Raw genomic sequence first — 26,861 nt, 5'->3', positions numbered from 1 at the left:
TTTATTATATGTAAGCCTCAAACCTATGTTGAGTCTTAAATCTGTGTCCTATTCCATATTGCGTCATAGGCATCACAAATCTATGTCCTTTCTATTCTCAAATCTGTGTCTTTTAAAAACAAATTATACACTGTCCTATGGTGATGTCATAGTTATCAAATTTCTTCAAGGAAATATTTTTGTTGTCAAAGATTTCATATTCAAATTAAATTAACATCAGTTACGGCCATTGAAAAGATTTGTGACTTTTGTCTACATTTTTGATTGTTGAATTTTCATTTTTTGGTGCTTTGTGTCGATCTGACGAGTCAGGCAAGCCCCTTTTCAACTAATTTCTACAGTTTGCAACATTACACAAGTCTCAAGATTATGGATGGTAGGGATGAGGGCATTAACCCCGCTGCATTCTATATGTGCCTGTCCTAAGTTAATAGGTCTCATTACTAAAAACCTACTTTATAAACAGAACAGAGATTTGAATAAAAAAGAACAAACACATTTAATTTTCATGCCATCAGGGGACACAGATCTGAGGAAAGGCAACAAATTTGAGGCTGGACATAGAACCACAGATTTGAGTGTCACGATGTCACAGGACACAGATTTGACTGTTATATCTTATGATCTATTCATCAAAACCTGATAAATTATATCAAATGTTAGCCTAAAAGTTAGATTTTTTCCATTCAGGTTTTTTTTAATGAAAATGCAGACAACACAACATTGCAGACCTTAAAGTGAAATCATAAAATTCTAAATATACAAAACAAATAAGAAACTATAGTTTGAGAGGGAAAAAATCAGCTGCAATGATGTCATCTTCTACATATCCCTCAATTATTGAATGATTAAGAGGACAGCCCAAAAAGAAAATGTCTCTGAAATAAAATTATGTCATTCCTTCCCCCCTTTTTGCAGTTGGTTCTCTTAGACTCAGTATCAAGTGCCTGTTCAGCTTACATTTGCATAATGTAAAAGATGAATATCTTTTATTTTATTTGTAAGTGAATATTGCTTATTTTAGTAGAATTTATAAAGGCAGAAATCTTTTTCTATGCAGCACCAGAAATTTTGACTGGGTGGAACGATTTTGATTTGATCTTTCGTTTTTTAATAAGTTCCAAAGAAGCTTCAAAATGAATACAGACTTTGTCAATTTTGTAATTTCTATATATTTCTTAGTTTATTTATCATTTCAATGACTATTATACATATTAAACAAAGAGCGACCACCGATAACAGGAAATAATGTTATCGACAAAATTTGCGCATGCACCGGTTAGCATACGATAAGAATTAATATACATTCGGAAAACCCGCGGAGTACAAAATATCTACTTTGGTTAATATGTTTCAGCAAAACTTACCGTTCCAGATCTATACTGTTATGTTAAAAAATATTAGATTATAAATGCTATTCCATAACGATTTATTATTCTTTTCTGTACAAATGGCGGCAAACGGAAAGGACGTAGAAGTCACGTGACAGCCTCGTTTTGGCCACCTAATTAGCATAATTTATGCATGACGTCACATAACTCATTTGCATATAATTTGCATAAATACAAGGTCAAGGTCATATTTTCAAGGTCAATGAAAAATCGGTACCCATGACGTTTTTCAATCCTTAGGACGTCGAAAGTAAACGTTTTTCAAAAGTGACGTTTCTTCATTTTGTCACGCAATTCCTCACTTTTTGACGGAAAAAGTAACGCACATTCCTACAGATTAATGAATACTCTAACTATTTGCATCCATAAAGCAATGTGATTTGACGTTTGATTTAATTCTGTGAACGACATTATACAAACATTGAATCGAGTAGACGTCAAATAAAAAGTTCCTCAAAATATTACCGAAGGGCCGCCATTAAATGTAACTCATATCCGTATGCCAATAAAAATTCATTTTTTCACGGCGAAAATATCCGTTCTGTTGATCGTTCTTCAGTGACGTTTATTTAATATAATCTCAGCGTACAGTACTGAAACATTGAGGCATGTGATAACAAAATTATTTTGTTTTATTATCCGCTCGAGTTATCTTCCCTAGACTGAGAAAATAAACGCTCTGTGTCTCTTTTTATCAAACGAATAAACTCAACTAAATCATTTTTTGTCACGTGCTTGGTGTAGAGGTATCATACGTTTTCCATGCACCACTGTAACCAGCCTCGCTCATCACTAACATTAAATCATCACTCGCCAGAAAATAATATTTGCCCCAAACTCAATTCACCCGGTTTATACATATATATTTATACCAAATTTAAAATAATTTACCATAAATCTTAAGTGAGCAGTTATAATGTTAGTAACAAGCTAAATGAAATGCTTGTAAAATGTTAAATGAGATGTTTGTAACTCATTTCAAATAACACTGATGTGTGAACTTCACCATTTTTGTTTACCTTTTTTACGGAGGAAAATATGTGCCGGCTTAATTATTGACCCAGATTTCAGGAAAAGGAATATCTGCATATTTTTTAATCCCATAGCCACACTTCAATTATTCAAAAGAAAATTAAAAGTGCCGATAAATTTCCAAACTGATAACTTATACGTTATTTTATTTGCATATGATTGCAAATTAACATATTAAACTCGGAATTGTTGCGCAATGATTTTCATAATCTCCTAGTAATTGTCCAAGGCAAACTAGCTTGGCCGATGTGCAGCCACAGACCGTCACCAATAATGATAGGTCATATAAACACATTACCAGTTAAACCTTTACTATTTAATCAGTCAAGATATTTTCTAACTGGAGCAGAACAGAAAAAAATCAGCATTTGGACGAACCTAAATCAAGTCAATGCGGGAACAAATATTATAGTGAGAATTTTAGTAATTTAATGTGCATTTATAATATTTACAATATCTAAGCTACTACCGGTGGATTATCGTTAAATAATAAGAATATATATATAAAATATATGGTCCCTCCTCCGATCGACCTTCAAGCGGATAAACCTGGGGTCAAGGTTACCACGGAATACCACAACCGATAAATTATATATATAGCCTTATTTTTTCATAGTTACTTATTTTTTCGCAATACGCAATTTCATTTCTTTAAATTGAAAAAAAAATCTTGTCTAAAATTTGTAAACGTGTTTGTTGTATCTGTCTTGTTATTTCAGCGAACCTCTGATGTTCATTCACTATCTTTAGTGTGTCTAAGTTTTAACACAAAAATTAGTTTTATAAAGACGAAGGTCATATATTTATAAAATAATTGAAGTTTTCTTTATTCGTGTGAAATAATGAAATGAGAAAAAGATACGTGTTACTTATAGGGAAGGAAACATTTATATGTAATCAGGACGGAATTCGACATCGTATCTGGAAATGCATATTACATACAACAACGTTAACGTGAAGTGAAAATGTATAAATAGTTTTTTTAACAATAAACAATTGAAGATTGTAAAGATTATAGATGGGGGTGTAAGTGTTATATAGTAAAGACTGAGAAATAATCAGAAATCTAAAAATACAGCAAACAAATGAGTTTTTAAACAAAACATAATATATGAGCATCATATGTCCCTCCTACATGAAAGAAGTTTCGTAAATAAAATGGATAGGGATCTTATCATGTTAGTGTCAATATATCAGAAAATAAGACGCAACGACGCAGTGTAAGACTCAATGATTTGTGACATCTTTTTTGTCTTACTGATTTTTAATAGAAACGAACTAGTTTGCAAGCTTTTTGTTTTAAAGAGTAAATTGTTAGATTCTAATTTTCTTCAAACATATCATTTGTTTCACCATCATCTAATCTACTTTAGACATATTATACAGTAACACGTTGTAGTTTGATTTACTTGCTTGACAAGTTTGTTCAATGGGATGAAATACCTTTTATGGGACGATTTTATGATAAAAAATTATATATTTTTCAATCAAAAGGGATGCATACGCTCTCTACGCCCCCCCCCTCGAATTAGCCACTTGATTCAATAGTTTATATTTGATAGTTTTTGATTTAAATGGTTATTGAGCAACAAACTCAGTACTATATAAAATGCAAGAGTTGTCTCTCTTATAGCGGTTTCTCCTGTTATAGATCTATTTTTGTAAAATTTTTGTATTACATATTTTCCAACCGAAGCTTTCTTTAATAAATTGGTAGAAGGAAACGTGGCGGACAACCCAACGACACAAATAACAAAAAATATTTCTGAATTTTTAATACATGCGATTTCTATACATTATGTTAATTTAAGAATCACCATGACGTTGTAAAAAATCGCTCTACACAATCCCTCAAGTCGTCCTGTCACTTTTCAGAATTGAATAAGGAAATAGTAAGCAATGTCAAAATTTAGCCAAAAATCCGCTTTTAACCTAACTATAAACAGTCGCTTTACAGTTATCGTCTGTCGTGTTTGTTTTTCGTTTAGTGTTGTTTGGCTTAAATCATGTCGTTGGTTTTCTTGTTTGAATTGTTTCACATTTTGTCATGTCGGGGCCTTTTATAATTCATAGCTGACTATACGACATAGGTTTTGCTCATTGTTAAAGGACGTAATAGCTGTTTACATTATCGTCCACCCTGAAGTCCTTTCATAGACAAATATGGTTCACTTGGGAAAAACTTCCGAGTCAGTTTTCCCATGTAAGTATCTCTTGTAGCTTACATTTGTCTATATGTGAAGTTGTGGTTTTTGCGACTTCTACTGTCAGATGATAGACGATACGCAGATGGAAATGCTACGATTCGATGGACAATTTTAAAAAATGTTGGCTCCGATGATCATTTGTCTGACCAAGCGATGCAACGTTGTTCTCAGCAGTGACACTTATGCAATTCGGGTATCAACTAGAGTGAAGCAAGTATACTTGCTTTCAGTAACCGCGAGTACTTTTATATCGATACCATGTGTCATTTGTCTCTTTGTTAGTTGTTTTCGTGATAAGTAGAAATCCAAGCATGCAAACTGTATACAGATATACAAATACACATAAATAAGGATTATTAATATCCCACCCACCCTCGCTTATTTCTAACATTGTTAACCCTGTTGAGTTATTGTAATTCTTTTCATTTGAAAATATTAAAACTGATTAAATGTATTGTACTGAACTTAGCATTCTTATAGGATTTATATATCTATGTCGTTTAAAAATAATTTATAAATACTAAGCTTTCATTTGTTTTGTATCTGTGTTTTAAATAAAAAAAATCATTGTATTTGTTAGTCTTGAGAGTTAAAAAAAAAATTAGAGCAACGAATGGCAGTCAAACAAGTGCGACCTTCCCTTTACCTGGTTTAGTTGGTTCTGGAACTTTAATCTTCCGTCGATTCGTCGACATTAATACCTGACAACTTGGGGTTATAAACAGAGAAAACTTTGACGAATTTGAACATTAGCTCTATTTGGTAGCAAAGAGAACACAACAATTTCCCGCGAAGATGTCATTGACAGTAAAAGCCTATTTGGTAAAGAAAGGAGAGAAACAGAGAGAAATACGGAGATTTTCTGTGCCTGCTGATGTTTCGATCAGTTTCAGTTATCTTCAGGAGAAAGTTTTAGAAACTTATCCTAATTTAAAACAAGGAAGTTTTAATCTGTTTTGGACAGGTAGGTCCAGATTTCTTTAAAATGTTAAATTAACTTTTAACTTTTGAATAACGATGCGACAATATCGATAGGCTATACATTATTTTTCTTGTTATTAAATCTGTTATAAAACTGCTAGTTAACAGGATCTTGTCTGTTATTTGATAATCTAAGAGATCAGAAAAAGGGTGAATGACCTTGACAACCATTGAGGGTTAACAAGGTTGATACATTTTCTGCAGTATGTTCGTTTTTGAGCAAGGAAGTTTTTAGCTTAGTATATTTCCACCATCTATTTTATTTTTTGTTCAATTTTAAATTCGACCTCACCTGTTCTGTTAAATGTCCTTGCTATTTCATCATGCATGTATATTTTGGAATTTATCCTTTTTAATTTGCTTTATACTAAATATCAGGATTATTGTCGTTGATAAATTTTACATTATCTCATGGTAGATAGTTCTGGCTAATACATAAAACTTGTAAAGAAAGAATTTTTTTCCCCAAAAATTGAAATCAAGAATCACTAAATGTATGAACATTAAAGATGAACAGAACACTAGTTATTCTACAGATTAAAACATTAACAAATATATAATTTTTTTTTATTGTATGCCTACAAAGAAAATACTCTTAGCTATAACGAAAAAGTTACTTAGATCAACAAGAATATGTTAAACATTTTTACAGCTATACTTTAGAAAGATATTGGAAAAAGGCTGAAAATCCGGGGCCGGTTTCACGAAGCTATCCTAAGACCTGTCATAAGATATATCTTAGGACATGTCTTATGACCCTCTTATGACTATCCTAGGACATATCTCAGACCACGCCTCGAAGCTGTCTTAGGATGATCTTAGCTAAGAGATATCCTAAACCTGTCGCAAGTTCTTTAAATTTTTAAATATTAACATGGATTCATGGATAAATTCATGTAAATGTATTATGTGTTTCCAATAAATTACTTAACGTATTGATTAACATTCCAGAATTAGATATTTTGTAAAATTAATATAAAACATTAGTTTAATTTATATAAATAATCTATTAATAATACACCAATATGCATATAAAAATTCAAATAAAAATTTGAGAAAAAAAACAATAAGCTGATGATTATTTGATTTTGTACAAGTGAGTTGAATTCAAGTTTTCACTGTATCGGTTATAAAAAGGTTAAAGGATAAAATCGTGCATTTTTGATATAAATAAATCGAATGTTCATTGTTGATAAATCATTGTTGATAATCCGCCAACCTATAAAGATTTTGTTACTAGTAGAACAAGGAGATTAGATAATCAAATAATAATAACATAGTTTGCAAAATTAATATAAAAAATAAGTGTAATTCATAAAAATAAACTTACGACTATCCTTAGACCATCATAAGACACCTCTCGTGTAGTCCAAACTTTATGACCAACTTTAAGAGATGCCCTAAATTAGGACCACTTTGTGAAACCCACTTAGGACTAAGATATGTCGTAAGACCATCCTAAGACATATCTTAGTCCTAAGACAGCTTTGTGAAACTGGCCCCCGTTGTAGATTCAGATATAAATATAGAGTAAGCGTTTAAATATTGTTTGGATTCTAAATCTGAATGATTTATTACAGATCCTGAGGGTGATCAAATATCATTTTCCACAGATAAAGAACTAACAGAGGCTCTGGGTTTCATAGAAGATGGAATTTTTAAGATAAAAATCAAAGGTAAATATTAACATCAGAACTACATGCATTTAAAATGACTTTGTTTAACTTTTGTTTCTAAAACAATTTGAAATATGAAAAAAATAATTTGACATATAAACATGACATAGTGCAACATATGCTCAATCGTTTATAGAAAACAAATAAAAAAGTCAATACTAATATGCATGTATCCAGAAAATTAATGAATTCAAAAGTAGAATAAGAATACCTGTGTATATTAAAGGGAGCCATCAGAAAAGCTGGGACTAGTATATTGTGAAAAACAAGTCTACAATGAGGAAAACATATTGATCTGACTGTTAAGGATAATGCTTGGTTTTAATGGCAAATGAATTAAAGATGTTACATACAGACGGTTCAATTTCAAACATTACACACATATAATAATAACTATTATTTATCAAACCATTAAGATGTACGTTAAAGGATTTATTAAAATGAACAATTAAGTTTAGCGCCTGTTAAAACGTTTAAACCCGCTGCATTTGTTTGCACCTGTCCTAAGTCAGGAACCTGTTTCAGTGGTTGTCGTTTATTGATGTGGTTCTTAAGTGTTTCTCGTTTCTCGTTTTTTATATAGATTAGACCGTTGGTTTTCCTGTTTGAATTATTTTACACTAGTCATTTTAGGGCCCTTTATAGCTTGCTGTTCGGTGTGAGCCAAGGCTCCGTGTTGAAGGCCGTACTTTGACCTATAATTGTTTACTTTTTACACATTGTGACTTGGATGGAGAGTTGTCTCATTGGCACTTATACCACATCTTCTTATTTCTAATTACTATTTTTTTTTCAAATTGACAAATATATTGATAAAATTTACATGCTGTTCTAACTACTTTTTTTTAAATTTTAAAGTTAATATAGTGTATGAATTTGTATGGGCTATATAAATGAATTAGTAATTGTTCTTGATACCTATAAGCTGTATTGCTTTTGGAATAAAGAATATATATATTAAATGTGAATCAATTAAATCAAAACTAATCATGTTATACTCTGTTTATAGATATAGGAAGATGTGGTATGAGTGCCAATGAGACAACTCTCCATCCAAGTAAAAAATTATAAAAGTAAACCATTATAGGTCAAGGTACGGCCTTCAACACGGAGCATTGGCTCACACCGAACAGCAAGCTATAAAGGGCCCCAACAATTACTAGTGTAAAACCATTCAAACGGGAAAACCAACGGTCTAATCTATATAAAAACGAGAAACGAGAAACGCGTATGAACTACATAAACAGACGACAACTACTGTAGATCAGATTCCTGACTTAGGACAGGTGCAAACATTTGCAGCGGGATTAAACGTTTTAATGGTACCAAACCTTCTCCCTTTTCTGAAACAATAGTATTACATCACAACATAGAAAGACACACTAATCTATTTTATTTCTATTTTAATTATTCCACTCTTTTAGGGCACCGTGAATGTCATAAACATTTTTGCTGTTGTGGTTGTGGTTGTACCAGCATATAGATGAGTAAAAGTATATATATACTTGATTTACCTTTATTTTTTTCTCAGAAACAAAAAGAGAAGACTGCGAGCAGGAGAAATAGTTACTCCGCAAATTAATACGATTGGCTGACTACAAGAGGAAATTTCCTCATGGCGGAAAAGCGGAAGAAACAAAATTGTAAAAAGGCTCTTGGAGATACCCCCTCCCCACAAAAAACTAATGATGGATGCTGATGGATGTCTTATCTATGTAAATAAGCGGTGTTCCAGTTTAATATCAACTGAAATAGAGATTTTATTTAAAGTCGGTGATACATATAGATGACAAGTATCAATAATGTAACATAAGCTCTGTAGACATAATAAACTCAAGTTGAAAGTTTTTCAGTATTATTTATTGAATGCGTCTTCCTGAAAAGGCCAGATGTGAATGACAATCACCTGCATGTCAAATCATTTTTCATTATGCGTAGGGTTCCAAAAATAATTCATTTCAATTTAGAGCACACAAAGTTACAGGACATAATAAATGCAATGAAAAATGCGGCTTTTTAAACAGCATGATAGGGTGATACACACTCATGGGGATACCAAGCTCAACAAAGTTTCAAAAGGGGTTAATTTTCAGCATTTAAGATCTTTTTAGCTGCCAAATTACAAAACGATATATTGTATTTTATTTTATTTTGAAAGCGATTGGAACTATTGTTCAGTGGTTTTCTTTGTTTACTGTCTGTCATATTTGTTTTATCAAAAATCAGGCCGTTGCTTTTTTTTCGTTTGATTTGTTTCACATTTTGTCATGCCGAAAAGGGGGGGGGGGGGTAGGCTGACTTTACGGTATAGGTTTTGATCGTTTCTTGAAGGCTGTACCGTGATCTATAGCTGCTTTCGTCCATGTTATTTAGGCACTGGTGGATGGTTGTATCATTTGGAATCAAACCACATTTCCTTTATATTGTTGTCCTATACATTTTGTCGAGACTATGTACTTATGTTTAAGCTTTGCACAGTGTCACGCTTTAAATAAACTGCATGTTTTTGACGTCGCTTCACTTAATCCGTTGAATTTGTACTAATTGATACAATAGTCTGTGAGATTATGAGGGTTGAGTGGTATCAAACATGTTTAACCCCGCCACATACTTTATGTGTCTGTCCCAAGTCAGAGGCCTATAGTTCAGTGGTTGTCTTTGGTTGCTGTCTGTCATATTGGTTTTGTGTCATAATTCTGGCCGTTTTTTATAGCTTATAGCTGATTATAAGGTTTAAGTTTTGCTCATTATTGAAGGCCGTACGGTGACCTGTAGTTGCTTACATCCATGGTATTTGGACTCTGATGGATAGTTGTCTAATTTAGAATCAAAGCACATCTCCTTACTTTGTATTATGGTCTGTCGTTAATATACGTACTTACATTTTGGCATTGCACAATGTCAAGCTTTTTCGACGGTTTTTGACGTCTTGACACTAAATCCATAAAATTGAGAATGGAAACGGGGAATGTGTCAAAGAGACAACAACCAGAGCAGAAACAGCCCAAGGCCACCGTTTGATTTGTACTGATTGATACTATATTATTTATTTTTTTTCACTGAAATTGGCTTTTAACTAGCTTTCAGTAAATGCAAGTACATTTTTGTCATTTGTCTTTATGTTTCTATGTTAAAACCCACCGCACTCTTTATGTGTCTGTCCCAGGTTAGGGGGAGGGTTGAGCGCTCACAAACATGTTAAAACCCACCACACTCTTAATGTGTCTGTCCCAGGTTAGGGGAGGGTTGAGCGCTCACAAACATGGTAAAACCCACCACACTCTTTATGTGTCTGTCCCAGGTTAGGGGAGGGTTGAGCGCTCACAAACATGTTAAAACCAACCACACTCTTTATATGTCTGTCCCAGGTTAGGGGGAGGGTTGAGCGCTCACAAACAAGTTAAAACCCACCACACTCTTTATGTGTCTGTCCCAGGTTAGAGGAGGGTTGAGCGCTCACAAACATGTTAAAACCCGGCCACCACACTCTGTATGTGTCTGTCCAAGGTTAGGGGGGGGTTGAGCGCTCACAAACATGTTAAAACCCACCACACTCTGTATGTGTCTGTCCCAGGTTAGGGGAGGGTTGAGCGCTCACAAACAAGTTAAATCCCACCACACTCTTTATGTGTCTGTCCCAGGTTAGGGGGGGGGGGGGTGAGCGCTCACAAACATGTTAAAACCCACCACACTCTTTATGTGTTTGTCCCAGGTTAGGGGGAGGGTTGAGCGCTCACAAACATGTGAAAACCCACCACACTCTTTGTGTCTATCCCAGGTTAGGGGGGGGGGGGGTTGAGCGCTCACAAACATGTTAAAACCCACTACACTCTTTATGTGTTTGTCCCAGGTTAGGGGAGGGTTGAGCGCTCACAAACATGTTAAAACCCACCACACTCTTTATGTGTCTGTCCCAAGTCAGATGCCATATAGTTAAGTGGTTGTTGTTGGTTGCTGTCTGTCAAATATGTTTTTCGGTTTATTGTGTTGTGTAAAATCACGCCTTTTGTTGTTCGTTTGAATTGTTTCACATTTTTTCATGTCAGAACCATTTATATCAGACCATACGGTATATGTTTTACTCATTGTTGAAGGCCATACGGTGACCTATAGTTGATTACATCCACATCATTTGGACTTTGTTGATAATTGTCTCATTGGCAATCATATCACATTCCCTTATTTTTATACCCTAGGTATCTCTTTAAAAATTTCTTTGACAATACCGTCCCCCGTAGTACACGAGAGAAAACATTTAGGGTTTTTTAAACAAGGAAAAATACACCAGCAGTAGTATAACGACAGTGTTATTTTAAATGATTTAATGACTAATCTACATTTATCATATAAAAATTACAGATGAAGAATTCTTAAAGCTACAATGAGGTATACATAATATACTTATCAAAATTATAGTGATCTCCCAAAACGTCTTTAAAATTAACCTTTCACTATTGAACATTTATCTATTGCATAAGATTTAAAAACAACAACGTTGTCTACATGATTATAACATTTTTTACAAATATCATTAACATGATAGTATAGTGATACTTAAAAGTTTTAAACAAAAATAACACATAATATACTTCAGAGTTCACAAAGATGTTATTAAATTATGTTTAGACTTTGTGTATGCAATCTGTAGAGCCGTCTGGAGTATGTCTACATCCATGCTTCAGCTCAGATTGAATTAAATTCTTCTCCTCTTCAAGTTCTGTCATTGTGTTTATAAGCCTCATTCGTCTTGGCATCCAGTAGTTCATACCACGCCCATGACGGTGTCCTAATCCTCGTTGCTTCACCCTCCATGTAATTGGTATTCTCTTGTTTTCCTCTAACATCCGTCGAAAATGGATTTTCTTTTCAATATTTTCCTGCCTACGACAACGACGATTTGCTTTCTTGTCATCGTTAATATCAACATCTTGTTCATCTTGTAATTCGATGAACATCTTGCGTATATTCTTTTTAAACGGACCATTTCTCAAGTGTTTTTCACCATGGTCACCATTGCGGCATCTACGGCCATGACATTCCGCAGAATGATGGTGTGGACTTAATTTACCAAACCGTCTCCCTGCATTAAATCGGCCAAAGTGTGCTGCTCTAGATAGGGTCCCATTTATACGACCTGGACAACTTCTTGCACGATGTTGATTTTTCAGTTTCAGTTTAATCACTGCATTGTGTTTATCTCCTCCAAATTTGCCCTGTTGACGTCCGAATTTTTCACGGCCCGCCTTTTCTGTTCCTAAAGGAGGTCCCGAATTCTTATTTCTTTCCTGGTTAGTGGTTTCTGGAGTCAAATCTCCCATTTTAAGGTGTGCAAGTTTGTTCCTTAGGCGCCAGATGCGTTTTTGCAGACGATCATTCTCACCATTTTCGTTATTGTTGTCTTCGGTTGCATTGTTTGAAGATTCTTTCATTTCTTGCTGTCGATTCAACCATTTTTGTTGTCTTCTGTTAAACCAGGCTTCCATTTCTTCATTTGATTTCCTCTGCATTCTGTTTCTATAACGACGATGATAGAATCCAATATGTTCAAGCTCAGGTTCATGGTTATCTGATCTTCCTTTGAATATTGACCATCCATTATTGTGGTCGTCATCGAAATCAGGAGACTTCTGAAGAAAAGTATGTGAAAAAATAAGTTATTATTGTTAGTCCACCTAAAAATTTGATTTCAGGAATGCACGCAAGGGTATTTAATCTTTTCATTTATATAGGTGATTAAAAATTAAAAAAAAAATCTATTTAATATAGTTACTTTTAAAAACATGATTCATGAAGTTAAATATTGGTGCATCTTAACCTATACGAGTGCGGGTCCAGGATTTTGAAAAAGGGTGACCCTCTGGCAAGCCAACCTTTGGAGTGATATTTGTAAAAAATCTAATAATATATGAAGCTCCATAAAGGGAACCCGGTCTATCTAGTCCGTACGTTTGTCTCTGTGTGTTTTAATCGTGCAACAAATAGGTTAATTGCTAGTGGTTGATCATTCGGTGTTTTTCTGTGAGCTTGGTAGTCCCTTTTACTTTATCGTTAAACATTCATATTAATAAAACACGAGTTATTTACCTTCATTTGAGCTTTGTGCAGCCTTCTCCCAGATCCTTTTTTGTGTTTATTGATTGTGTTACAATATTTAAGCTGGGGTACACTTTTCAGATATTGCTGTTGGTCAACTGTAATAAGTAAAAGTAATATTATGACAGTATAATATGTAATGAACTATAAATTATATACTTATAAAAAGATTTTAATCGATATTTCGATCTGAATTATGCTATTACAAAAATTGAAAGAGACACTTATGTATACACGTACGATCATTGTCTTTTTGGCAATATGATAAACAAACAAAAGAAACAGAAGTTCGAGCAATAAAATTTCTAAAACGGGGAAAGTTTCAATATATACATGCATACAAATATGGACCAAGCTAAGATGATTTTGCATTAACAAGATGAAGTTCGTATCCAGATTTTTGACTTCATATTGATCAATACAAATCCTTAAATTGGTCTTTATAGTTCTTTATCTTTATTTAATAACTTATGTTTTAATTTTTTGTCCATGTCTTTTCTTTAACCTTTTCATGCACTAGGCATGTATACGATAAATAAAATTTCTTACCTGTGACGAACATTCTAAATATACCATCAGAGACACCTTCCAAAGCCTCTTGTAGTTCTTCGTCTGAAGAAAATGAGACAAGATCGCCATCAGCATCTACAATTGATATAACATTGTGATTAATTACTCCCTGTTTTGTGAAATTAATAAATTAATAAAATGATGTGCACGTGGCCTAGGAGGATATACAGGCTCTGACTGAACGGTACGCTTAATCCTCCCCCGTGACCGGCATTTAGTCTTGTTAGTTTTGAGGCCAGATGCGGACCCAGGATATTGAAAAGGGGGCGGGGTCCCCAAAATAGGCAACGTTAGGAGTGGAGCACATAAAAAGTCTATGTATTAACCATTAATATAACTCTATAAGGGGGCCCGCGCCCCTGCAACCCTAAATTCGCCTCTGGAGGCAGCAATGCACCGGTCTGTAATGCTTTGATCAGTCTATTTAATATTGCATTTAGTAGTCCTGAAATGGTCACTTATTTTCTATTTCCGTTATCTTATAGTCCGCTGTCCGTTCTCCAAATGACTGTTCACGAAGATTTTCAAATGTCACCCTGGCAAATAACTGTGAAATATAAGTGGTCATTTATTAGGTACCCCTGTAAATGTTTACTACTGTATTTAGTAAATAAACATTTGTTTTCAAAAACATATCAAATTAAGTTTTGTAGCGCAAACTCGCACACACTTTCTAAGCAAAAAAAAAGGAAGGTATCAGGTAATTTTAAATGAACGTAAAATATTTCGCAAAAAATCTAATTCTTCTGTTTTCTTGCAAGGGTCCAGTCAAACACGTGGTGTTATAAAAAAAACATTGAATACAGATAAATGTGTGACGTTATGAGTATTGTCGTGGACGATTTATTCACCATATAATGATTTCTTTATATGGACAGTGATTTACCACGAAAGGGGGGGGGGGGGGTACTTAATCTCTTCCTTTAAAGAAATAAGTTGAAATAAAAAATATCAAATAATATAAAACATATTTAGTCTGTAATTAATTAATATAATTCATACGTTGAAAATAAATAAATAAAAAAGGTCCCCACCAAAAAAAGTAGAATGAGACCGGTCTTTTTTATATTTTTGATTCGGATGTTACTAGCCAAAAACAGCTTCAGCTTGGACTAACACCAAGTTCAAAAAGATTTCTTCTATTTCTACTTTTATTTTTGGAAACGGGCACCAATCTTTTTTTCAATAACTTTTTTTTACTTTATACAATGAAAAAATACGAACACTAAAGCGTCAACTGTTTCAATTAATACATATTTTGCATTTAAATAAATGTGTTCGATATAAATAACTTAGTATATCTTGAACAATAACCTTTCATCGATCTATACCTGTGTAGATTTACCATGCATGAGTTAATTATAATCTTTTAACTTACCTTTCCACATTAGCTCACATTTATCTGTGAAAATCTCGGTAATTTTCCTCTTCAGGAATTCATAGCTAAAATTTTCATCGACAGTAAATCGTCGGAATTCAGAGGTTTCGTCTCCTTTAATAAAGGCTGCTTTAATTACGAGCGACATATTCACAGCTGATTCTAACTATATTTTCGTCGCTACAAATGACGCATGTAAACGAATCATCGCCTTTTATACCATTCATCTAACGTGTCCCATGACCATGAGTCATAGACGAAAATAGATGAAAAGAATGTTCTAGAACAACGATGAAATACCTCGTGACGATGATTCATCGTTTTAAAATTAGACGAAATCGAACAAAGTCATTCTATTTGTTCAACTTATTAAAAAGTTTACAATGAGTCACGCGGTAGATGAATAGACGAAAGAGGATTTTAAAGAATCTATGAGAAAAACTTGTCGATTTTTCAAAGGAACAATTTAACGTTTAAAAACGTGACCGATTATTTTTACTAAAAATAATTCAACAAATGGCTCTTATTGATGGGTAACACGACATTCAAATGATTATCAAACATAACACTAATTTATATTTATCTCCTAATAAATGGAACATATTCATATGCAAAGGAAAACGAACTAGGTTTTTTTTCAGATTTTGTAGAATATTGGTCATTTACAAATCTCTTTATATTTGGAGTTGAAATATTTCTAGTTTGTACGCGGGATATAACACATATGGTTTTTATGAAATTCTCGGTTCAGGAATATGAATAAACCGTGCATAAATTTTCTGGATTATTGAATATAAAGTCAGTCCGCTAAAATCCTCCTAAATAAGATTAAACATAGAGAAAAAGAGGACTGCGAGAGAAAGCGTCTGTACTTTACACCATAAAACAGTTACCATAAATATGGGACCATTTATAGGGGAAAGGAGGATTTTGGGATTTGAATATTCTGATAGTCTGGCTGGTAGGAACTGAAAATATTAACCTTGCCAAAAAATAATAATTTGAAAATGATTATTTTGCCCAACAAAATGCAGGAAATACGCTTATGCAAAAATGAAATAAATAAAAAAAAAAATAAAAAAAAAAAAGACTCACAAAAAGGTGGAAATGAATACTGGATTCCCAGATGAGGATTTAGGGGGCAGGGGGCAGCCCCTTTAATGGAGCTATGATATATATAAATGAATAGTCTTTTCACATGTCCAACTTCTAATGTAACGTTATATTGCCTTGTTTGTCCAATCTCCCTCTTGAAAATCATGGACCTGCATCTGATTCCGTCATGAAAAAATCCTCCTTTCTCCTCCCCAGAGTATCAAATGAAAATGAAAAAATAATCTTCGATAGAATATTTAGGCTAATAAACAAAGGGAGTAAAAACAAATACTTTACATTTAATTACATGTAAAATAAAATTTAAAACAAATGATTTGAAAACGAAATAATGGACATTGTTGTTTTTTTGTATGTCAGAAATTCAAGAATAACGTATTCGTCATGGTCATAAGTTTCTTATTCTCTGATCAATTCCGTCGTGTCATTTTGTGTTGCATAAAGAGGAAACATGTGTGTTACTAAAAATAGGCATGACATCGTTGTTTGTTGATATTTTTCAGAACGGAACTTGCGCATTATACTCATATTTGAACAAATGTTTGTCATCATTACTTTCAGTTACCTGGTCTAGTTGGTTCTGGAACTAAATCTGTCGTCGATTCATCGTCATTAATACCTGACAACTTGGGGTTATAAAAAGAGAAGAGTTGACGAATTTAGACACAAGCTCTTTTTGGTAGCAAAGAGAACACAAGTATTTCCCGCGAAGATGTCATTGACAGTAAAAGCCTATTTGGTAAAGAAAGGAGAGGAAAAGAGAGAAATACGTAGATTTGCTGTGCCTGCTGATGTTTCAAGCAGCTTCAGTTATCTTCAGAAGAAAGTTTCGGATATTTATCCTACTTTAAGGCAAGGAAATTTTAATCTGTACTGGACTGGTAAGTTCTCATCTAATTGATTATTTTAAAATAATTTACAAAAGCAGAGACAAAAGCGATAGGCAAATATTTTTTTCTGTTTACATTTGTATACAGCTGTTATAAAAATGATTGCTACATGTAGTTTATAAGATTTTTGTTTTACATTTGATCAGCTACCTGGCTGGATAGAAAAAAAACAATCTTGACGTCTTAACACTGAGGGTCTCAGAGGGTTGATCAGGGTTGATATCATATATTCCATATTTTCTATGCAGTATGTCAATACAGTAAAGAGTATGAAGGTTAACATTTACAAATTGAGTTGCTGTCTTTAAAAAGGTTTATTTGTTATGAAAGTCTTGGTATTTTTAACTTTCATTTTATTTCTGTTTAGTTTAAAATGCAACATGTAATGTATTATGTTCTGTTAAATGCCCTTGATGTTTCATCATAATATATATAATATGTTTTATACCTGTACATCCTGTATAATTTGTCTATTAATATTTGACCTGCTTTCAAAGCATATGATTATTGCAATTTTAAATGCTACATTATTAGTTTGTTAAATTTAAAGTGATCAGGTGTTTAATTGTATAACAAGTTTTTTTAAATCATGGGCTCAATAAATGCAAGAACATGACCACATCAGTAATTCAACAGTTTAAAAAACATAAATAAGATTAATTGAAACAAGCCAGCAGTGACAAATACATGTAAAATTTCCAAAATAGACAATGAATGAGATCATGTATATGAATATGAAGATTTCCTTATTTGTACAAGGAAAACACTATTTAAACCTAAAGCTACAAGGAAAAAGAAACTAATATTATCTTTGAATAGTATACTGACAATGTATTATGTCCCAGATAATATCAATACACTATTGATCTAATTCACAACTTCAGACTCGAAAAAGGTGGAAAATCCATAATAGATTATAAATTATAATGATTACTCTAAAATTGTTGAGTTATTAAAAGTATCTGTGGAAGTCTTAATCAGAAATTATATATTTTATTTATTGCAGATCCTGAAGGTGACCAGATTGCATTTTCTACAGACGATGAACTAACAGAGGCCCTTGGTTTCGTAGATGATGGAGTTTTTAGGATAAAAATTAAAGGTAATATATTAATATCAGAGCCACTTGCTTAAAATGACTGTACTTTGTTTAACCTTTGTTTCTGAGACTAATTGAAATATAATAATTTTTTCCAATTGATTTTGACATAAAATAATGAAATAGTGCAACAGATGTTTGCTTATTAGTTAAGAAAGACAAAGTCAATATTAATATGCATGTATCCTGAAATATATATATTAATACATAGCATAAGAATACTTGTACTTTAAAGGGTAAGATCAGAAATTGTAAAATTAAACTCCATGCTAAGTAGATACATGTATATTGGTCAGTGAAGTATGATGCTGGGTTCAAATGGTGGAACAGACAGTTCAATTAAGCATTACACACATAAATAATAGCTTATAAATATTAATTTAAACAATTACTGTTCTTGAAGGAATTTAAATGTACAAAAAGGATTTTTTTTAATTGACAAATATATCGTTAAAATCAACAACTAGAATATATAGAGAAGAATGAAATCATATAATTGATATACCTGTATTTTTCCTCAGAAGCAAAAAAAGAAAGCTGTGAGCAGGAACAGAAAGAGAAAGTTATTCATCCAAGAATAGTGTGTGATGGGTGTGAAGGAGCAGTGGTCGGTAACAGATTTAAGTGTGCCATCTGTCCAGACTATGATCTGTGTGAAACATGTGAGAAAAAGGGACTACACCAGGAACATGATATGATGAAAATAACAACACCAAGTCAAGGACTCTTTGGAGCTTTTGGAGGCCCACCTTTTGGAGGCCCACCTTTTGGAGGAGCACCTTGTGGACCTTTTGGAGGACCTCCTTGTGGACCCCCTCCACCATTTGGTGCACCTGGAAATCATGGAGGAGTAAGTGTATAGTTCTTGGATTGTACTATAAAAACAGAATATCACTTATTTTTTATATAATTACCATTTCTTATATTGTTATGTACATGTATGTCTCAGGAATGTCCTTGGCATTATACATTGTAAAGCCTGTAATTCTAAATATGTTGTGAAATAGATTGTAAGTATAAGATAATGAAAGCCTTTTTCAATTCTTTTTATACGCCCGTTTACGGGTCGTATTATGGTATACCTCTGTCCGTCTGTCCGTCCGTCTGTCCGTCGTCAACATGTCGGACATTAACTCAAAAATGCTTTAACCAATTTGCATAAAACTTTGGTGAATTGTTTATATCTATTGACGTGAGCTCCCTTTTGTTTTTTATAAAATTTAGATTTTACGTTTCCGAGTTATGGGGTTTTATTCATTAAAAAAAGGGGGATTTTCAAGTTTTCGGACAATAAGTCAAGAATGCTTTCACCAACTTGCAAGAAATTGTGGTGAATTGTTTATATCTATTGACATGAGTTCCCTTTCGATTTTTTTAAATTTTAGATTTTACGTTTCCGAGTTACAGGGTTTTATTCATAAAAAAAGGGGGGATTTTCCAGTTTTCGGACAAAAACTCAAAAATGCTTTCAGCAATTCTTATGAAACTTTGGTGAATTGTTTGTATGTATTGCTGTAATCTTTCTTTAGAATTTTATAAATTTTACATTTTACATTTCTGAGTCATGGGGTTTTATTCATTAAAAAAAGGGGTAATTTTCCAGTTTTCCAGTTTTCGGACAATAACTCAAAAATGCTGTCACAAATTCTCATGAAACTTTGGTGAATTGTTTATATCTATTGATGTAAGCTCCCTTTTTATTTTCATAAATCTCTAATATGATATTGAGAATTAATTGAACTTTATTTGTTTATAGTCTGACAACAGAATTACTAAGTATTGCACAACAGCAAGAAATCTTTAATTGAATATAAATTCAATTCATATAACCAATTTCAAGATCTTTGACTACATTTATTCAGAAACCTATGATATGTCAAATATTTAATTACAATCCAAATTCAGACCTGAATCAAGCTTGAATATTGTGTCCATTTTTGCCCCAACTGTTCAGGGTTGGACCTCTGCGGGCGTATCTAGCTGCTCTCAGCGAAGCAGTTTATTTTTTTATAATTGACATCCCCTGTATTGTGTGTGGTTTAAGATCTTCTCTGGGTTATCATAATTATTTAATTTGTTTATTACAGTTTGTTCCTCCACCACACTTTCGTCGTTGGATGCAGAGATTTATGAAACGCTGGCAGAAGAACCAGCAAGGATGTGGTGATCAGAATGAGTCTCCAATGGAAGAAGATCCTAAACAAGGGGAGGCAACTGAAGAAGATTGCCAAGATGACGATTATCTTCGTAATGTTGGTGAAAGTGTCCAGGCAATGCTTGATCCTTTCGGTAAGATATTCTAGAAGTACTATTGTGCAATTTATCAAACATTTATAACTACTCAATCATATTATTTAAAACTTTTAATAGGTCTGTTTATGGAAAAGACTTTTGTAGGAATAAGTTAATCATTGGCAATGGTTATTAGATAAATTGGAAGAATTGCTTTTGAGATTTATTAAAATTTATAAGAAAAAACGAATTTACACAGTCATTGATTCTTATTTACCTTTACCTTAAGATATATTTTCAATACATCTGTTTCAAGTTTTATTATGTATGTGATAAAACACTAGACATTTATTTAAATGATTTCTCTCTGATTGCAGGAATTGATGTAGAAATTGATGTTGAACACCATGGACAGAGGAAACGATGTGGCCGTGGGGCTGGTAGAGGGCGCTGTGGACGTGGTGGTGGTTGGTCAAGACCACAAAGCTGCCCAGGACGTCAAGGACAGTTTCATGGACAGTTTCCAGGGTGTCCATTTGGATTTGGTGGAGCAGCACCACAGCAGTCAAAAGATAAAAAAAGTGAAACAAAGAAAGATGATGTTCCAATGAAAGAGGCTGAGCCTGCCAAGGAAAAGGAGGTTCCCATGAACACTGAGGGTAGCAAAGAGGCCTCTCTTAAGGTAACTATTCAATAATAAATTGAACTGATAATGGTGAACAATTGTTGATCTATTTATTTTCATGGATTGATGAAACATTGTTTTTCATAGCTATTTGATTTCTTGGTTTCCAAAGTCTTCATACAAGCCTTTAGAAAATGTATACTGCATTGAACATTTGAATTAGTGGTTCATGTTAACCATAGAAATCCCCCAAAATTGATATCCCACGAAAATAATGAATACACAGTGTTGTTTAGAATTGAATTTATTCTAAATTGTGAATTTGTTTAATTGAAAGGAAAAATTTATCAAGACTTGAGCAAATTTAAAGATGCAAAATAAGTAGTAGCAATAGGTCATAGATTTTTCGATACTCATTATTATTGAATTTGAAGTGAAATAAATGTATATTTGAATATTTGATATTTTTTAAGGAAAAGTACAAAAACTAATTGTAAATTGATATTATCTCCAGGACTCAACAAAGAAGCCAAATGAGCCAGAAGATTGGACTATTTTGACAGAGTCCACCGAGTCTAGTGGACCCAAACCAGGACCATCAGAAGTGCCTGAACCTTCTGTACCAAGTACAACCAGTCTGTACCCTCCTTTAGGTAGGTTTTGTTTTAAACATTGTAAATATTAATTAAGTCTTAGATTTTTTCAGCCTATCAGACTCTACCAATTTAACAAAAAAAAAATTGAAGATCTTTTATGAAAACAAATTTCTTGAAAAAACAGAATTATTTTCAAAGACATACTAGACAAGACTGAATTAAGAAATGAATTATCTATACATTTGTATGGAAGTCATGATATTGTTTACAAGTGGACAACAAAAACATTTTGTAGTTTAACTTGAATTGTCTCCCTTGAACAATGAAAAATGCACCAAGAGTTGTTTCCCATGTCTAAAATCTCTGTATTTTAATTATAGATCCTAAGATAAGAGAGGCTTTGGATACCATGATGGGAATGGGATTTCATAACGAAGGAGGCTGGTTGACCTCTCTCCTGAATGAGAAAGAGGGAGACATTGGGAAAGCTCTAGATTCCATTCAGCAGAGACGTAATAGGACCTCAGATGGTGGATACATGGCCTGAGATCTTTACACAATCATGTGGTTTTGGGACTATCAATTGAATGCTTAGTTATTAATATATATACAATGTTAATAGACATTTCTGTTGTTTTAAGGGATAATATTTTATTGTAAATGTCTGCTTTATAATTTTATTGTTGTAATTTGTTAACTTGGTGGTTGCTACATAATTAAAACTTTGACTTTGTTGTGATATTTCATGTTATAAGATTATCATGTTTGTTATAGCTTTTAAAAAACAACAAAAATTGAAAGAAATTTTAAGAAAAATTTTTACTAGCTTATTGTTAGACAAACTGTTTAATGAAATGTTTCACTTCTTGATTTGTATTTTTATGTATGAAAAAACTTTAGGAAACTGAATTTAAATACACTATATTTTGAGGTTAATATTTTTATGGAATAGTTTAATCAATCAGATGATCTGTTTGAGGAATTTATATGAAACAGAAAATGATTATATTCATTTATATTTTTACTGAAGAAACAATTGTTTCTGTGATTTTGTTATAAAATAAATTATTAAATGTTACAGTTTATTGACTGATTGAATTATGTTGCCATTAAACCTCAATACAATCAAGACATTCAAGTAGTGGAGTGACGTAATAATATGTCACAAAATACTAAAGCAGCAACACATGAATTTAATGACCAGGTTCCTGTTTCATTATCCTTAATACTACATTTAATTTAGAGATTGCTAGTACAGATTCTAGTAATCTTTTTGTCTCACCTCAACAATGCTTGTTCAGAATCTATTGATCTTATTGTCTCGCCTCAATGATATTAGTTCAGAATCTATTGATCTTATTGTCTCGCCTCAACTATGCTAGTTCAGATTCTATTGATCTTATTGTCTCTCCTCAACAATGCTAGTTCAGATTCTATTGATCTTATTGTCTCGCCTCAACGATGCTAGTTCAGATTCTAGTAATCTTATTGTCTTGCCTCAACAATGCTAGTTCAGATTCTATTGACCTTATTGTCTTACCTCAACGATGCAAGTTCAGATTCTATTGATCTTATTGTCTCGCCTCAACGATGCTAGTTCAGATTCTATTGATCTTATTGTCTCGCCTCAACAATGCTAGTTCAGATTCTATTGAACTTATTGTCTCGCCTCAACGATGCTAGTTCAGATTCTTGTGATTTTATTGTCTTGCCTCAACAATACTAGTTCAGATTCTAGTGATTTTATTGTCTCGCCTCAACGATGCTTGTTCAGATTCTAGTGATTTTATTGTCTCACCTCAATGATGCTAGTTCAGATTCTAGTGATATTATTGTCTTGCCTCATTGATGTAGTGAAGGCAATACTTATCCATCCTGTTTCTGGCATCAGCAGCTGCAGCCTCGGTACTTAAGCTGTTCAACAATGTGTCATTAGGTCAGATTTAGAACCACTCGTATTTGTTATACAGTTGTGTTAGCAGTGGTATATGGAAATTATTTCACCCACCCCTCAGTCGTAATGCCTTGAAACTTTGGTTTAGTTTACACGTTAAAGTTTGTTATAAGGTCAGTTTAAGATGAACCACTTATAGTAAGTCAAAAGTATTTGATATGCATTTGTAGAAGCATTTGCATGTCTCATTTCCACAGACATTATGTGGCCTGCTACCTCAGTCATGGTTCATTTATTTTTGCACAATTTACATTTGAAAGTTAATCTGTATCTGTATCTGTAAGTAATCTTCATCTCCAATATAGGAGATCGAGGAAATCCTCATTTAATCCATAACCCAAATAAAATCACACAATACTGTACATTAACTAAAATATTTACAGTTAAACACAGCTGTTCTCGTTTCTCATTTTTATACGACCGCAAAAAAATTTTGCGGTCGTATATTGGTATGACATCGAAGACACATTCGCTTTCGCACAATAACTTTGGTTCAAGTGAATGGATCTCTATGAAATTTTACCATAAGGTTCAATACCACAAAAAGGAAGGTTGGGATTGATTTTGGGGGTTATGGTACAAACAGTTAAGGAATTAGGGGCCAAAAAGGGGCCAAAAATAAGCATTTTTGCAACTTCCAGACAATAAATTGTGTGTTAGTGTATGGAGATCTATGACATTGTACCACAAGGTTCCATATCACAAAGGGAATGCTGGGATTGATTTTGGGGTTAATTGCCTCAAAATTTTAGGAATAAGGGGCCAAAAAGAGGGCAAAAAACAAGCATTTTTCTAGTTTCATGACAATAACTTGTGTGTAAGTGTATGGATCTTTTTGAAATTCTACTACAAGGTTCCATATCAGAAAGGGAAAGCTGGAATTGAGTTTGGGGGTAATTGCCCAAAACGTTTAGGAATAAGGGGCCAAAAATAAGCATTTTTAAAGGCACCAGACAATAACGTGTGTTCAAGTGTATGGATCTCTCTGAAATTGTACTGCAAGGTACCATACCACAAAGGGAAGGCTGGCATTGATTTTGGGGGTAATTGCCTCAAAATTTTAGGAATTAGGGGCCAAAAAGGGGCATAAAAACAAGCATTTTTACAGTTTCCAGACAATAACTTGTGTTCAAGTGTACTGTAAATTCAGAAATTATTGCGTGCATTTATTATTGCGATTTTGTCATATTAGACTAAAATGCGGTTTTAATTTTTGCGATATTGAGAAAAATCCTGTTTAATTCATATAAAAACTTTCAAAATGCGTGTTTAAATTATTGCGATTATAACCCTGTCGCATTTTTCGCAATAATAAAAACATCGCAATAATTTCTGAATTTACAGTATGGATCTCTCTGAAATTGTCCTGCAAGGTACCATACCACAAAGGGAAGGCTGGGATTGAGTTTGAGTTTTATTTTAACAAAAATTGAATTCTTGGGGTTCTTTGATATGCTGAATCTAACCATGTATGTATTTAGATTTTGGATATTGGACCATAATAGGTAAATTAAAATTTTTTAAGTTCTTAGTCCACATTCATTCTGTGTCAGAAACCTATGCTGTGTCAAATATTTAATCGCAATCCAAATTTAGAGCTGTATCAAGCTTGAATGTTGTGTCCATACTTGCCCCAACTGTTCAGGGTTCGACCTCTGCGGTCGTATCAAGCTGCGCCCAGCGGAGCATTTTATTAGAAGTTACTTTTAAATGCTGCTGAAGGAATTTTATTTTTAGATAATACTATTAAAAGTTGCTGGTGAAGGTTTTTTTAATTTTAGCCATGACTGATGTCATTTTCTATTTTAATACTTTTATGATGTATTTAAATGGGCTTTTATGGTTAAAAAAAACATTTTTTTCTAGTTTCCAGACAGTAACTTGTGATTAAGATTATGGATCTCTCTAAAATTGTACTACAAGGTTCCATACTTCAAAGGAAAGACTGCAATTGAGTTTAATGGTTAATGCTAAAAGGGGGATTCAAAAAGTTTGGGGGGGGAGGGGGGTTTCCAATTTTTTTATAAAAGGGTTCATATTTTTTTTTTCAAAATTTCAAATTTTTGAAAAGTTTCAAATAAGGAATCTTCAATTGCACAGTATTGGGCATTAGATTTGTAAGATCTTTGACCACTTTTATTTTGTGTCAGAAACCTATATTATTTCAAAATTTTGATCACAATCCAAATTCAGATAGTATCAAGCTTGAATATTGTGTCCAAATTTGCCCCAACTGTTCAGGGTTCGACCACTGCGGTCGTATCAGGCTGCGCCCAGCGAAGCATTTTATTTATACTGATTAGACCGTTGGTTTTACTCTTTGAATTGTTTTACACTAGTCATTTTGGGGCCTTTGATAGCTTGCTGTTCGGTGTTAGCCAAGGCTCCGTGTTGAAGGCCGTACTATGACCTATAATTGTTAACTTTTTATACATTGTGACATTGGATGGAGAGTTTTCTCATTGGCACTCATACCACATATTATTTATACTGTTAATGTTTAGGTCAGTTAAGGGGACACGTACACTTGTGATAATTCAATTGTATTTGGTGTGCAGTTGTATTCTAATTGGCATTTATTGGGTTCATAAACGTGTTGTTTTATTTTTTTACAGCTGATGGACTATCAGTCCCCGAGGGTATCACCAGCCCAGTAGTCAGTACTTAGGTACTGACATGATTTATAACAAACCTTTCTAAAATTGTTCATTAATAAGTTTTGAAATTATAAGAAACCAAGGTTTCAACTCCCTCAGGCAAAGTTGACCTTAGATGGATTTGGCTATTGTTTTAGGTCCTTTTTGGTCATAGCGCTTCAACTGTTATTATAAATCATTGGCTTTCAAATATTCGGCTTTGAACGTTCCTGATGAAGGTAAACCCAGAAAAGCTCTTCGGACGCATGAAATTTATAACGTGTTGTTTTCATTTTTGACTATGAACATTTTGCACAGTATTGCCATTTTAGTTTTAACATTTGCATTATACTATCAAAATTTTATACTGTCGAGACATTTTTCTGTG

General features: G+C 33.2%; 3 protein-coding genes and 1 long non-coding RNA gene across 6 annotated transcripts in view; 2 read left to right on the top strand and 2 right to left on the bottom strand.

The window, feature by feature from the left end:
* The window catches only part of LOC127726311 (transcriptional regulator ATRX-like), a 64,048-nt gene extending 62,554 nt beyond the window's left edge, over positions 1 to 1,494 (bottom strand). For all 3 annotated transcript variants that reach the window (XM_052233625.1, XM_052233627.1, XM_052233628.1), the window contains exon 1: positions 1,368 to 1,494. The gene's annotated coding sequence lies outside the window, so the exon portion shown is untranslated. The remainder of the gene's footprint in view (positions 1 to 1,367) is intronic.
* A 3,853-nt stretch (positions 1,495 to 5,347) lies between these two features.
* LOC127726439 (uncharacterized) lies at positions 5,348 to 9,173 on the top strand. The gene is made up of 3 exons (XR_007993543.1): positions 5,348 to 5,594; positions 7,192 to 7,287; positions 8,819 to 9,173. It is a non-coding gene; the product is annotated as an uncharacterized LOC127726439 (long non-coding RNA).
* A 2,423-nt stretch (positions 9,174 to 11,596) lies between these two features.
* On the bottom strand, positions 11,597 to 16,380 carry LOC127726305 (uncharacterized). The gene is made up of 4 exons (XM_052233623.1): positions 15,329 to 16,380; positions 13,930 to 14,025; positions 13,372 to 13,478; positions 11,597 to 12,914 (listed from the first exon to the last, which is right to left on the bottom strand). The coding sequence occupies exons 1-4, from the start codon at positions 15,474 to 15,476 to the stop codon at positions 11,910 to 11,912; spliced, it is 1,356 nt and encodes a 451-aa protein (XP_052089583.1). The 5' UTR covers positions 15,477 to 16,380; the 3' UTR covers positions 11,597 to 11,909.
* A 597-nt stretch (positions 16,381 to 16,977) lies between these two features.
* Positions 16,978 to 22,961, top strand: LOC127726304 (sequestosome-1-like). The gene is made up of 7 exons (XM_052233622.1): positions 16,978 to 17,322; positions 18,338 to 18,433; positions 18,952 to 19,280; positions 20,518 to 20,719; positions 21,040 to 21,344; positions 21,802 to 21,940; positions 22,264 to 22,961. The coding sequence occupies exons 1-7, from the start codon at positions 17,154 to 17,156 to the stop codon at positions 22,428 to 22,430; spliced, it is 1,407 nt and encodes a 468-aa protein (XP_052089582.1). The 5' UTR covers positions 16,978 to 17,153; the 3' UTR covers positions 22,431 to 22,961.
* Positions 22,962 to 26,861: the final 3,900 nt, after the last annotated feature.

Source organism: Mytilus californianus, unplaced genomic scaffold, assembly GCF_021869535.1.
Source record: "Mytilus californianus isolate M0D057914Y unplaced genomic scaffold, xbMytCali1.0.p SCAF_17, whole genome shotgun sequence".
Lineage (NCBI taxonomy): Eukaryota > Metazoa > Mollusca > Bivalvia > Mytilida > Mytilidae > Mytilus > Mytilus californianus.
Note: the sequence above shows the minus strand (reverse complement) of the source record. Positions and strands in the feature narration are given on the sequence as shown.